This window comes from Cervus canadensis, chromosome 5, assembly GCF_019320065.1.
Source record: "Cervus canadensis isolate Bull #8, Minnesota chromosome 5, ASM1932006v1, whole genome shotgun sequence".
Lineage (NCBI taxonomy): Eukaryota > Metazoa > Chordata > Mammalia > Artiodactyla > Cervidae > Cervus > Cervus canadensis.
The window spans coordinates 73876777-73890041 of record NC_057390.1 but is presented as its reverse complement, the minus strand read 5'-3'; the positions used below and the strand labels follow the sequence as shown (position 1 = coordinate 73890041).

The 13265-nt window shown below is 47.6% G+C and overlaps 1 protein-coding gene across 1 annotated transcript in view; it reads right to left on the bottom strand.

Annotated features, from left to right (window-relative positions):
• APOB (apolipoprotein B) overlaps window positions 1–12605 on the bottom strand; it is a 43640-nt gene extending 31035 nt beyond the window's left edge. The window contains exons 1-12 of the mRNA XM_043469277.1: window positions 12438–12605; window positions 12074–12112; window positions 10944–11059; window positions 9184–9329; window positions 6729–6882; window positions 5547–5702; window positions 4743–4867; window positions 3974–4059; window positions 2392–2611; window positions 1429–1656; window positions 1089–1206; window positions 823–969 (exon numbers count right to left, since the gene is read on the bottom strand). Of these exons, the coding sequence (XP_043325212.1) occupies window positions 823–969; window positions 1089–1206; window positions 1429–1656; window positions 2392–2611; window positions 3974–4059; window positions 4743–4867; window positions 5547–5702; window positions 6729–6882; window positions 9184–9329; window positions 10944–11059; window positions 12074–12112; window positions 12438–12501 (1599 nt within the window). The 5' untranslated portion in view covers window positions 12502–12605. The remainder of the gene's footprint in view (window positions 1–822; window positions 970–1088; window positions 1207–1428; window positions 1657–2391; window positions 2612–3973; window positions 4060–4742; window positions 4868–5546; window positions 5703–6728; window positions 6883–9183; window positions 9330–10943; window positions 11060–12073; window positions 12113–12437) is intronic.
• Between the last annotated feature and the right edge of the window lie 660 nt (window positions 12606–13265).

Sequence of the window (13265 nt, the reverse complement as noted above, 5' to 3'; positions counted from 1 at the left end):
ACAGAAGCAATATTGTAACAAATTCAATAAAGACTTTAAAAATAGTCCACATCAAAAAGAATCTTAAAAAAATATGCATGCTGAATTCAATTGCATTAAAATACACAAGTTATGGCCAAGTTATGACTTGTTGGAGATCTGCCACTAACTGAAGATAAAGATGTTTTAACATAAATTATTTCAATATGAGGATAAGTGAGAAGGAATCAGGAGAATTTAATGCTAATAAGTAAGTCAGGTTGTCTGCAAAGCTGTGGAGTCACCATCACCACCTTTGGGGGCCAGTTTGACTCTCTTGGTCTAGGGAAATTGGGGGAAAAAAATCAGACAGGTTTTCCCAGGATGGGAGTGATGGTCAATCTGGTGAGAGGACAGCAGGTAGTGAAAAAAAATCATACTTTGCCTGCTGAAGCAGCAGGAAGGTCAACTATTTTTCTCATGTCCACATACGGCTAGGCAGTCAATTGTTGTTTAGTCGGTAAGTCTCTAAGTTACAAGACTCTCTTGTAACCCCATTGACTGTACCTCGCCAGGCTCCTCTGTCCATGGGATTTTCCAGAGAAGAATAGTGCAGTGGGTTGCCATTTCCTTTTCCAGGGGATCTTTCCCACCCAGGGATCAAACCTGTGTCTCCTGCATTGGCAGGAGTATTCTTTAGCACTGAGCCATCTGGAAGCCCCAGGCAGTCAATAGGTATATTGAAATTTGCAATTAAAGAGCAGTAGAATAAAGTCAGTAGAATGATGAGACTTAGAATCTCATTCCAAATCTTTGTCAATCTGAATCAACTTGTCATTTTCAGCCCTCTTTTGCGGACCTTACCTCGTCACTAAGCTCCATTTTCCGCAGGGCCTGGATGGCAGCCTTCTGGATCACCGGGGATGGCTGTTCACTTCTGATACATTTCAGGACTGAAGACCTGAGCTTTGGGGTTAGTTGCTCCATGGTTTTACCAATATTTCCTATGACCTGCATTGAAAATAAACGAGAGAATCAGGGCACAGAAGGTGCAGTGAGGGGCAGACAGAAAAAGTGCTTCTGAAATGATGCCTATTATAGAAAACAAACAAGCAAAAAACTGAAAATACCCTCAGAATCAGGTAGGTGAGATCTTCGTTCCCAGTGCAGTCATTGCCAATCTGTTCTGACAGGTAATCAGCAATTTCCAGCAGGTCCTGTGTCCATGTAGGGTTTGTCTTATGATAGCTACAGAAGAAGAGTTAGGATTTAGCAAGCATAGCCAGGTTTATCTTAAAATATACACTGATGTTTGCTGATTTCTTATTTCAAGTCATTACTCTCAAAATTGACCAGTAGACAAACGAGAGGGTAAGAACCAAAATTTGCAAGTGGAGGGAGGGTAGAAACAGAATACTAACACGTGGGGTCATTCTTTGCTCCTACGAGGAGAACCAGTGGAAAACTCACTTGTTGATCATGTGACTCAGAGCGTAAAACGTGAGCCGGCTCTGCTGCACTCTTGCGGTGTTAAAGACCTCCCGCAGCCGCTCAGCCGAGGGGTCTGGGATCAGGGCCACCAGGTAGGTCACGGCATCTATCAGAAGGGGGTTAGCTCTCTCATTTTTCAGCCACTGGAGGATGTGAGTGTAGCACTGGGGCTGTCCACACTGAATCAAGGCTTGTAAAGTGATGGGGCTGAGAAGAAAAGGGCAGAGAAAGAAAGGTCACCTTCTAGGCAGCTAAAACCTCCTTGGCCCACAGTGTTCCCTCTGTCAGGAATTCCCTTTTTCAAGATCCAAATCCAACCATCTTCCAAAATCTAACTTAGATCCGTAGAGAACAGAGAAGCCTTCCCCATAAGTAGCAACCACTGGAGAAGCACCACGGAGCAAAATCTGAAGAAGGACCCCCCGGACTCAACACCCAGAGAGGACTGTTACCCTTTGGTCAGAAGATGGAACATGCCACATAAACACTTTCCCAGTCCCCAGTCCCTTCTCTGACCTTCACAGCACTAAGACTGCACTGAGGTAAAGAGAAGTCACGGTATTATTTTGTTTGCTTGAGTTCTCTCTCCTCTAGCCTACAGGCTTCCAGAAAACACAGACTTCTTTTTCTCTCACACTTCCCAGGGTACTCATTATAGAACTAGGGATTAAAGATACCCATCAAAATGTGGGAAAGATTTCCCTCCTATCTTAACACGTAAATATTTATCTACCTTGGATGCAATGTATGTGTGTGTGTTACCCATGGAACTCTAGACGCCTTAGCTGACATTTCTCTATCGAGCAAACATTTGCTGACTGACTCAATTGATTAAACGGGTTGAAATTTCAGTGATTCCTGAGATTCTCTGGCTGAGGTCTCAGCCAGCTCCCATGGGCTCATAACCTATGAAGGTTTGAGCTGCGACTGCTCGAGAAATACCTGGACACCTCGATCAGCTTCGGCAAGAGGGAGGTGACCGCCTCACTGCTGAGGCCTCGCAGCTCGGTCACTAGTTTATGGAAGAGGTTGGCTCTCTGGGCATTCTGCTCAGAGACGTGCAGTTTCTGCAGCTCCTGGAGCGTCTTCACAATGGCCTCAGCATGCTTTGGAGGTGACGTGGACCTGGTGCTCTCAAAGGCAAGACCCACCGCCTCAGTGCCTGGAAGGAGGAGCGTGTTAGAGGGATTCCAGCTCTCAACCTAATCTTTCTTCTGGAAGCTGGAGATCTGGGAGGAGTCAGCAAGAGGGGGGTGGAGAAAAGAAGCCTCTCCTGTTCTTTTTTTTTTTTTTCTCTCCTGTTCTGTACTTAGTGTCTGTTTTGTGTCTGGCTCCGCTAGGGGTCTGACTTCAGTGTTTCCCTAAGTCGCCACCCTCTCCTGTGATTAGCATGAATATTGTGCATACCTGCTGTTTCTTAAGTCATGTCTGACTCTTTGTGACCCTGTAGACCATAGCCTGTCAGGCTCCCTTGTCCATGGGATTCTCCAGGCAAGAATACTGGAGTGGGTACCATGTCCTTTTCCAGGGGATCTTCCCAACTCAGGGATCAAACCTGAGTCTCTTACATCTCCTGCACTGGCAGCCGGGTTCTTTACCACGAGCACCACTTGGGAAGTCCAGCGTTAATATTATTCCTCAATTTAAATATAAGGGAACTAAGACCCAGAGGTGAGCCACTCACCAGTCACAAGACCTTTCTGGGTGTACGAGACAGAGCTGGGATTGAATCCAGGCTTGTTAGACTTGTATGGGATTGAATGATCTTTTTGCCTAAAAGAACTGGTGAGGAGGTGCTGCTGACATGACAACAGCGGAGGCTAGACTCACTGGTGCTCACCCGTCCTGTCTTCCCACTGGATCTAACAGCAGTTTGTGTGTGTGTTGGGGGGGATGTTTTGTGTTCCCTCCATCACCCTGCTCTCACCTCTGCCCAGGAGGTGGGTGAATCCGTGGTGCGGAGGAAGGAGTCCTGACTTAGATTAGACCTGGAGGCCCATTCTGTACCGCCTCTAACAGTCTATGACTTTGAATACATCACTAAGCCTCTCTGTGTGTGCCTTTTCCTTCCATAGAATGGGTGTAAAAGCACATGCTGTTACCACCTGACATCACAGGTGGCTGAGAATGAGGCAGGGCCCATGACTCATTGACATACAAGATAGAAGCAGGGCTGAGGTTGGACTAGAGGTTTCTGTTGTTCCCTTCAGCTTTAAAGACTGATTCCTGACCTTTCCCATTTGCCCTACCTTGCTCAGGCCTGGTTGTCTGATTTACCAACAGTGGACTTGGGAGGCCGGTTTCCTACTTCCAAAATCCAGGGAGCTTTGGGAGAACTCTCCCCTTTCCTTTATCCCATTGCCACCTGACATTCTGAAATGAACAGGCTTTCTCAGTAGAATGGCCCACGGCCATTAGCCCAGGGCCCAGGACTCTCATAGGGCCTAGCAAGGAGCTAAGCCATGGTTGGTACCTCGTGGGCAAGTTTCCCAGCCCGGGCAACTATGTGTACATCACATCTTACCTTCCTCAAAGAAGCGGCTGTTGATCTTAGGTGTGTCTTCAAGTTTCAAAGTCTGTGTGACCTGTGCCATCATCCCATATTTGTTCCTGGCAACACAGAAATCACAGCATGTCATGGATGGCCAGGCTCCCTGCAGCATTCTCTGCTCTTCATGTTGAATGTCTCCCCTATCTCCGCTCCTCCCCAAATCCTGCTCCCCTTTCAAACCATACTTATTTATATCCGGCTGTCCTTGAGCCCCTGTGAACAGCAACATCTCCTGGTCATGCTGGCTGTCCGTCCATCAGAAGGACACATGTACCTTACACTCTCCACTGTTCCAGAGTGCCCAGAGGGAATGAACTAACACCAAGCTCCAAAATTCTTTTGTTTTCTCCCATACTTCAGTGCCAAGAATATAGATAGCAGTTACTCAGTCAACACTAATTGACTGACCAGTTTTCAAAATGGTAAGTCTCTAGGCCAATTCCAAAATCTTCTGTAAAGCTTATCTAACCCAAGCAACCAGTAATGGTTCCAGTTTTTCCTGATCTCTAGCCCTTAAAGTCTGGATCTCAGAAATCTTTTGTTGGTTTTGAATTGTTCCTCATGCCTAAGTCTTTCCTACCAAATGGCCTATTAGCTTGAGACAGGAGGACAGAAATACACTCTGCTTTGTACTTTTTCCCACCTCTCCCAGGCACAGCATAGCTTGCAACAGGGCATGAAGAAGCATTCAGCTCCTAATGGCCCCATAAATAAGGAATCAGGGCTACAGCCGGGGACCTACTTGTAGGAGAAGGGCAGGAATAGGTGTTGTTCATTGCAGATGGCTTCTGACACGTGCTTCCTCCTTGGGTCCAGGGTGTACCGACAGGACTGGCTGCTGCCAATCAGTGTTGACAAGGGACGGGTCTGTGAATGGGATCAGGGGAAAAGCATTTTCATCAGTCCCTGGGGCTTGAACCTGAGTCTTCTCCCATATGTATTTCCCTTCAGGGAAGAAAGTGGGGGAACAGGGGTTCTGTACCACTAGATAAACTCAGTGAGAGAAGAGAGCTTCATACTGGACTTTTAGTCAAGGAGATGAAAACCCAAAAGCTGAGTCTAGCTGTAGACTTTCTTTTATTTCACCCCAGGGGACTTTTGATCTGTACAAAGTATTTATAACCTGGAATCCAGCACATGGGGCTTCCTAGGTTGCACTAGTAGTAAAGAACCTGCTTGTCAATGAAGGAAACACAATGAAACATGCGTTTGATTGTTCCCTGGGTTGGGAAGATCCCCTGGAGAAGGGCATGGCAACCCACTCCAATATTCTTGCCTGGAGAATCCCATGGACAGAGGAGACTGGCGGGCTACAGTCCATGGGGTTGCAAAAAGTCGGACATGACTGAAGCTACTTAGCACGCATGCACACATCTAACATGACTCCCTGTCCTACCACACACGGACACTTCACACCTGTTCCTACTGCTCCTTATATTTTCTCTGCCTAGAATTCTCTGGGATCCCTTCTAGCTCTAACATTCCATAATGTTAATAATGAAGGGGCTGCTGCCAATGTGCATAGCAATGCTGATGTGAAACTTACCATGCCTCTAATCAAAGCGAGTGGGCTAACTCCCGTGCTAATGGGCTGGAAGTGATCACACTTCTCCAGGTTTCTTTCAATAGATATTTCTGTTGCCACGTTTCCCTTCTTCGTTTTAACAGTAAAGTCTGTGGAGCAGTTTCCATACACAGTATCCTAGGGCAGCAGAAGATACAACAAGTGTACTCAACACAGGGAACCATCTTTTGGTGCTCAGGGTAGGGCTGGGAAAGAAGCCTGTAAGAAAAGGCAGGGGCAACATGGTTCTGGGAGAAAGCTTCATCCTCTTGGACAGAACGTGGGTGTGGTTGGTTCCCGGGCAGCCAGGGTGGACGTGAGAAAACCTCTTAAGGGTGGTCCTGGCTCTGAGGTACACCTCCCTGCCCTCCTAGAGCCCAGCCAACACTGGTTGCATATTCTGTGCTCTCAGAGCCTTTTCTCTATGCTCATTTATGGCATGTACTCCAATCCGTTTTGTGTTGTATGTGTCTTGGTTCTCCCCCCAGATCCTGAGACCTCCCTGTGCAGGGGCCCCCGCGGGATGCAGCAGTGTCTGTTCCCCGTGGAGCACAGCACAGAGCTCAGAACGTAGTAAGGGCTCAAACGTGTTCACAGGACTTAACTAAACTGAATGCATCCTCAGATCAGAACCTGGGATTCTTAAAAGACGCTGGCAAATAGATTCAATTATTTTCTGTGTTTAAAATGCACACAGGGGACTTCGTTGGTGGTCCAGTGGTTAAGACTCTGCCTTCCAATGCAAGGGGCACAGGTTCAATCCCTGATTGGGGAACTAAGATCCCACATGTTGCAGAGTGTGGCCAGAAATTACACACACACACACACACACACACACACATAAAGAGAAGCCTAACTGTGCTCTACCTTGTGGAAACATAACGAAATCAAACAGAGGATAGGGTGGTCAGGACTCTCCAGAAACTGCTATAAAATTAGACCCAATCTGCTCAGGCTGGGTGGGCTGGGCCCTCAGTGAGCCCAGAGGCCAGGGGAACTCTGAGCAACGTGTTTCACACCAATACAGGGCCTCCTGTGTAACCAGCCATGCAGCTGAGTCAACGATCCAGTTGACGTATAAGTGGAACCTGGCTCCACTATGTGAAGAGGAGTTCAAAGGACCACTATTATCAGCTTTCTATTCTATTCTATTTCTATTCTCACCAGAAATAACACTTGCTTAGCCTCTTCCGTTTCTGGGGGAAGCAGGAGGGCAGAGATGATGCCCCTCTTGATGTTGAGGATGTGTTTAGGCTCTTCTTTCTCTGGGTAAAGTAGAACTTGCTTGCCTTCAGGAACAGCCAGCTTGAGGTCATACCTGGTGCAGAGACAGTATGGTCACCGAGTGTCCCTTCTCCACTGTGAGCCATAGGCTAGGTGGCTTTGCAGCCTCCTTTTTTTCTTTTTACATCATTTTTGATAAATATCAGCACATATACAAACATTTTCAAAAAAGTATACAAGTATGTGTATGCTTCTGGTATTCTTTCATTTCTTTTCCTTTTTTTTTTGGCTTGGCTTGGCTCACCCAGTCCCTCTCTCTCCCCATATCAGTCTTTGCAGCCACGCTCCTGACAGAACACCCCACTGGGCCTTCTATTCATATCTCCACACTCATATGATCTTATACAGAAGTGTGGAAGTGAAAACACCTTCACAGAAAGAGTTTGTCATTGCTGGTTTTATCCAAATGGCATAGCATCATGCATACTTGTATTTATCTTGTTCTTCTCATTTAATTCTACTCCATGAAAATCCTTGAGTCATCTGGTAGCACTCTAACAGATTCTTTTTACAAAGCTGTATAACAGTCCATTCTATGGTTATATAGTCTTTATTCAGATAGCCTCCTATTTGATGGCATTCACTTTTTCTCTTCCTGGATGTTTAAATTTTTTTTGCTCCACCAGCACCACTGATACAAACATTCTTATGCATCTATCTTCACATGTTACTACTTTTCTTTTTAGTTATGTCAAAGGCTCCAAGTATTTTTCATTATACTTATAATTTATAATTATAGTAGAAATTGACTAAAGGCACTCTTTTGCAGCAGCAATGCATGAGGGTGTGCTTTTCCTCACAGGCTTGTCAGTAACAGGTGCTATTGCTGGTTTAAGTTTCTGTAATCTTATGGGTATAAGTGGGTATAAGGTGATAAATAACTTGTTGCATTAATTTCATCTCCTGACCACCAGCGAACTGGAGCTTCTTTCCATACATTTGTTGGACATTCCTTCACTTTCATATGATCTCAGGCTATGGCTAAAGCCTGGGTCAACCCTGATCTTAGGGATCTTTCTTTGGGGACTTCCCTAGGGGATTTCACAGAGCCTGGCACCACCTGCTCCAGTTGAGTCAGAAGAAAGAAAAAGAGATGAGGGATGCTTCCCACAGCCCTACATCCTCTCAGAAAATTCCACACACTGTGACACAGGTTCACAGGAAAGCCTCAAGGTGGCCAAAAGCAGGAGTTTCTTTTGTTTGGAGGAGGGTAAGGACAAAGAAGACTTCCCTGGTGGCTCAGATGGTAAAGAATCTGCCTGCAATGTGGGAGGCCCTGTTCTCTGGGTTGGGAAGATCCCCTGGAGAAGGGAAAGGCTACCCACTCCAGTATTCTTGCCTGGAGAATTCCATGGATAGAGGAGCCTGGCGGGCTAGGCTGCAAGTCCATGGGGTTGCAGGTTGAACATGACTGAGCAACTAACAAACAAGGACCAAAGAGCAACTCCTACTCCCTTCCATCACTGCATCCCCACTCCCTCCAATGCTTCTAAGTCTTGGATACAATAAGATGTGCTAGTAAGAGATAGAAGCACCGGGGCCTCTTTTGGCTTCTGAGTCTAATGTTTAACAAATTGAAAGACAGGCAGGGAAGGAGTGTCCATTGTTACCAAATCAACAACCCCATGACTGTCTGTATTTGCACACACTTAGGACACTACAAGGACTTCCCTGATGGCTCAGATGGAAAAGAATCTGCCTGCAATGCAGGAGACACTGCAAACTGTGACCTGGAGATGAGGCAGGGGTGATGTTCAAAAAAATCTAACAACCAGCACACCGTGCATGCTGATCAGTCAGAAGCGCTGCCAGCTGTAAGCAACAGGAATGGTCTGGTCAGGGTGCACTGGCAGGACGCTGGCCCTGGAGGGGGACCCGCTCAGGCCATGGCTCTCCCCGGACCCCTTGAAGCCAGTGTTCTCTGCTGAGCTGAGCCATGTTTGGTCACAGCAAGTCCTGCCCAGACCCTCTCTGAGGACCACAAGGCACAGTCTTGTTTCATTCTTTAAACATGAATTCATGTGTTTAAACAAACCATCTCTGCTTTATCGTCTCAAGGAGTTTTAAAGTGTGAGATCTTTTAGAACCATATTTAAATGATAGTTAGGGAAACTTCAGTAGGGGAGGGTAAAGACTACTTCCCTCTTTTTGATTGTTGTGAAAACTCAGCAATTCCCTGCTCTCTGGTGAATAGAGAGTACAAATACTTGTACTCACATATGTGCCCAACAATAAACACATGCTCATGTCCCCCTTGGACACACACACACTCATGCAAAACACATGTCATGATGCCCGGAGCTCAGAAATTTGAATGCACAGGCCCACGTCTTACTTGGACATGGCAGCAGCAAACTCCTCAGAGTTCTTGGTCTTCTTCAACAAGGCCTTGCCCTCAGGGTTGAGGCCATACACCTCTTTCAGGGTGCAGTGACTCGTCTTCAGGATGAAGTTGCAGAGTTGGGGGACCTCCAGCTCCACCTGAGAAGACAGGGTAACAGAACATTAAGACTCTCCACCAAGAATACAACACTCCTCCCCAGTTCAGGGCTTTCTGACCTTTCCCATGTTCCGTGGGGTACCATGCTTCTGAAGTTTTCCCCTTTGTACGCAAAGGATGTTAACTTTTTATTGGTTCTAAATGTACTCCCTTTAGTTATAAAGAGGTACAACTGGCTGGAAGAAAAGCAGCTGAGAAGTCAGGGTTTGGAAGAAAACCAAGGAGGCAGGAGGAGGGCTATCATTGGTTTCAACAGCAAATGTTTCCTTTCCTTAATGTAAGTAGAAAAACCAAGAATCCAAGACCATTTGTATCTATCAGGGCCTATTTCGAGCTTCACATATAGCTGGAGTTTAAATAGTTCTTTTTGTGTTATCCAGCATGGTTTAAAGAACTTTCTGCAATGCTGGAGATGTTCTGTATTCTCACTATCCAATATAGGAGCCACTAGGTATGGGGCCAACTGGGCACTTGAAATACAGTTAGTGTTACTAAGAAACTGAATTTTTACTTTTATTCAATTTATTTTTATTTATTTATTTAAAACTTTTTATTTTATATTTGAATATAGCCGAGTAACAACTTTTATTCAATTTAAATAGTTGCATGGCTACCTTACCTGACAGCATAGATGCTGGTGCCCTAAAAATAAGAGGGTGGCCCAGTTTGACTTCTCTTTCCCACATGAACCCCAATAGTTGCCCTTAGATCTGTTCCACAGAACATGGATATGAGTACAGTCTGTCTCAACAACTAGTAAAGTTTTACTTGAGAACAAACTGCATGTTTAAAATTTTCTGTTCTGTTTGTTTTTAGTAGTAGATACTATTTCAGTTAGATGATAAAAGCCACACTCCAGAATGCTTTCCTGGGATGCTCACCTACTGGACATCTCTTGAAATGTTAAATCTATTGGTCTGCAATCTTGACATTTTAGATCACATATTCTAATTACATCTTGGAAAGAAAAGTGAAAGTGACAGTGAAGTCGCTCAGTCATGTCCGACTCCTTGCGACTCCATGGACTGTAGCCTACCAGGCTTCTCCGTCCATGGGATTTTCCAGGCAAAAGTACCGGAGTGGATTGTCATTTCCTTCTCTAGGGGATCTTCTTGACCCAGGGATCGAACCCGGGTTTCCCGCATTGCAGGCAGAGACTTTACCCTCTGAGCCACCAGGGAATGGAAGCTAATAGCAAGATAAACCTGGTAGGTAAAAATATTGTTTCTGTGGCAGACAACTTAAAAAAAGGTTGTTTTTTTTTTTTTTTTTGATGTGAACCATTTCTGAAGTCTTCATTGAATCTGTTGCAATATTGCTTCTGTTTTATGTTTTGGTTTTTTGACCTCAAGTCATGTGGGATCTTGGCCACCCCAAACAGGGATTGAATCCACAACTTCCTGCATTGGAAGGTGAAGCCTTAACCACAGGATCACCAGGAAAGTCTCTGTAGCAGACAACTTCTCAGCAAAGAAGCTGACTTGCAAACTGAGGGCCAGTCCAGCACTTAGAGGTTATGACAGTCCTGGCACAAGCTGGGTTTGTTCAGCCCTGGGCTCCAGGGTCCTCCAGTGGCCTTTCCTCTCCCCTCGTACCTTGCAGTTGATCCTGGTGGAGCTTCTTGAATCAGCAGTCCCAGGGACACCACTGGAACTCTCAGCCTCATAGTTATAGACATATTTCCTGAGGTGCTTGAATCGCGTTGCATCTTCTACAACGAGGAGAGATCTGTCAGCTACACAGCAGAAATAACTCGCCCAAGGATACTCAGTCCTGGGCACAGAGGGATAGTGGTACAGATGATGAAAAACTGTAATTAAACTCCAATTGTTTTCAATTAATTTTGCCTTATACTTAATTTTTCTTTATAGATTTAACTTCTCGGACAGTGCTGAGGCTAATATTTAAATTAACTGGTATTCCTTGAATATATAATCTGAAGCACAAGGCAGGGAGTGTCAAGTAATGAGGCTCAGACAGTCTACAGGAAAGACTCCTTGGAAAATTAAGAGTTGACAGAATAAAGCAAAGATACCTCTCACTGCATTTTCAGCATGAAAATACTCTAATTCTGTGGCTCTCTTTAGATTCTACCAAATATCTGAGGCAAAGTTCACTAAGCGTCAAGGGTATCTGGCTGACTTAAGAAACCCCCAAGAAGGAATTTCTGGAGGTTTTCGCTGTGCTTGAAAGAAATTTCCTGAACAATTTGAGAGAGGAACATCTAGGTCCCGAGTCCAGATGCAGTGATGCCAGACGCCCACAAGATGGCAGTGCTGCCCCATCAGAGGTTAGCATCCCGCTCTCTCTATAGAACACAGGGTACCACTGCAAGGCCGGCTCCTTTGACCCCGAGGGGTCAGGTAAATACAAATCCCAGGGTGAGCATCTGGATTTCTGCACAAAGGTTAAAGTCAGCGTTTCTTCACCCTCTTGTGCTTCAGATTAATGATTAGTCCCTGACAAACAGTCTCTTTAAAGTGCCCATGGACCAACAGGTCCCTTCCCTACCCTACCCCCAGGCTGAACGTTTGGGACAGAGGGGAAGGGCGGGTAAAAGAGCTGAGATCCCCTCACGGGGGCAGAGGCTCCAGGAACTGGCTTCCCGGGGTCAGAACAGTGTACACCAATCACAGCATCACGGTGTTTCAGTGATCCGAGGTGCAGAGGGAGGGGTCGGGGGTGGGGTGGGGCACCCTTCCCAGCTCAGGGGGAAATGCCTTACTTGGACAGCTGGGGCTGACATTTTCCAGCACTTCATCTCCTGTGAGAAAGGGAGAAAGACAACTGTAGGTTTTCGCTTTCTTCCAGCGGGGTCCCAGGGCCCGACCAGGAGGACCACTGCATTATCCTCTAGCCGGGAAGAAGGCTTTGAAGAATCCTCCGTCCCTCCTATCACCTCCCCCATCCCCACCCTGAATCTAGAGGCGTCCCCCGCAGCTGGTCCTGTGCCCCTGTCCTTCCATCCCCGGGCTGCCCTCCGTCTGTCCCAGGACCAAGCTGCCCCAGCCACCACTCCGGCCCTGGCTTCAGGCCCCTGGTCCCCCACCCCCAGCCCCGCACCCCGGCGGCCGGGCGGCCTCACTCACTGGCCTGGGCGCTGGCGGCATCCAGGAGCAGCAGCAGCAGCAGCGCGGGCCTCGGGGCGCGCATGGCCACCCTGGGCGGTGTCTCCCTCCCGCCTGCTGTCTGGGCCTGGCCTCGGCGCTGCTCGCTGGCTCCGGGGGACGGGCGCCCACAGGCAGCCCCGTACCCACACTTGCACCTTCAGTGGGAATGGACGGCCAGCGCCGGGGCCCTATTTATATGAGGCCCGAGGCCGCCCGCCCAGGGCTGCAGCTGAAGGAGCACCGGGCAAATTGCAAAAGGTCCAAAGGGCAGCGTCCGGGGCCTGTTTGCTTTTCCGCACCAGGCCCGGCGCTGAGCCCTGAGGAGGGGCCGGCGAGGGGCTCAGCCCAGACTCCTCCAGGGCCACTGGGGCCTGGCCTCTCACCTGGCCTGTCCTCGGGGGTCTCAGGGCCCGAGGAGCCTGCCCTGACCCAGGTAGAAGACCGAGCACAGGATGAAGCCTGCTCCTGCTCCCTGCAGGGACTCTGTAGCCGCTGGATGGCTAGTCCTTCCCAGCGTCTAGGTGGAGGCATTCCTCCCCCCCCACCCCCACTTCCCTCCTACCTTGGTGGACTTTGAGGTTGCCATTGGAAAAGACCCTGATGCTGGGAGGGATTGGGGGCAGGAGGAGAGGGGACGACAGAGGATGAGATGGCTGGATGGCATCACCGACTGGATGGACATGAGTTAGAGTAAACTCCGGGAGTTGGTGATGGACAGGGAGGCCTGGCATCCTGCAGTCCATGGGGTCGCAAAGAGTCAGACACGACTGAGCAACTTAACTGAACTGAGGGGCCTCTAACCCAGAT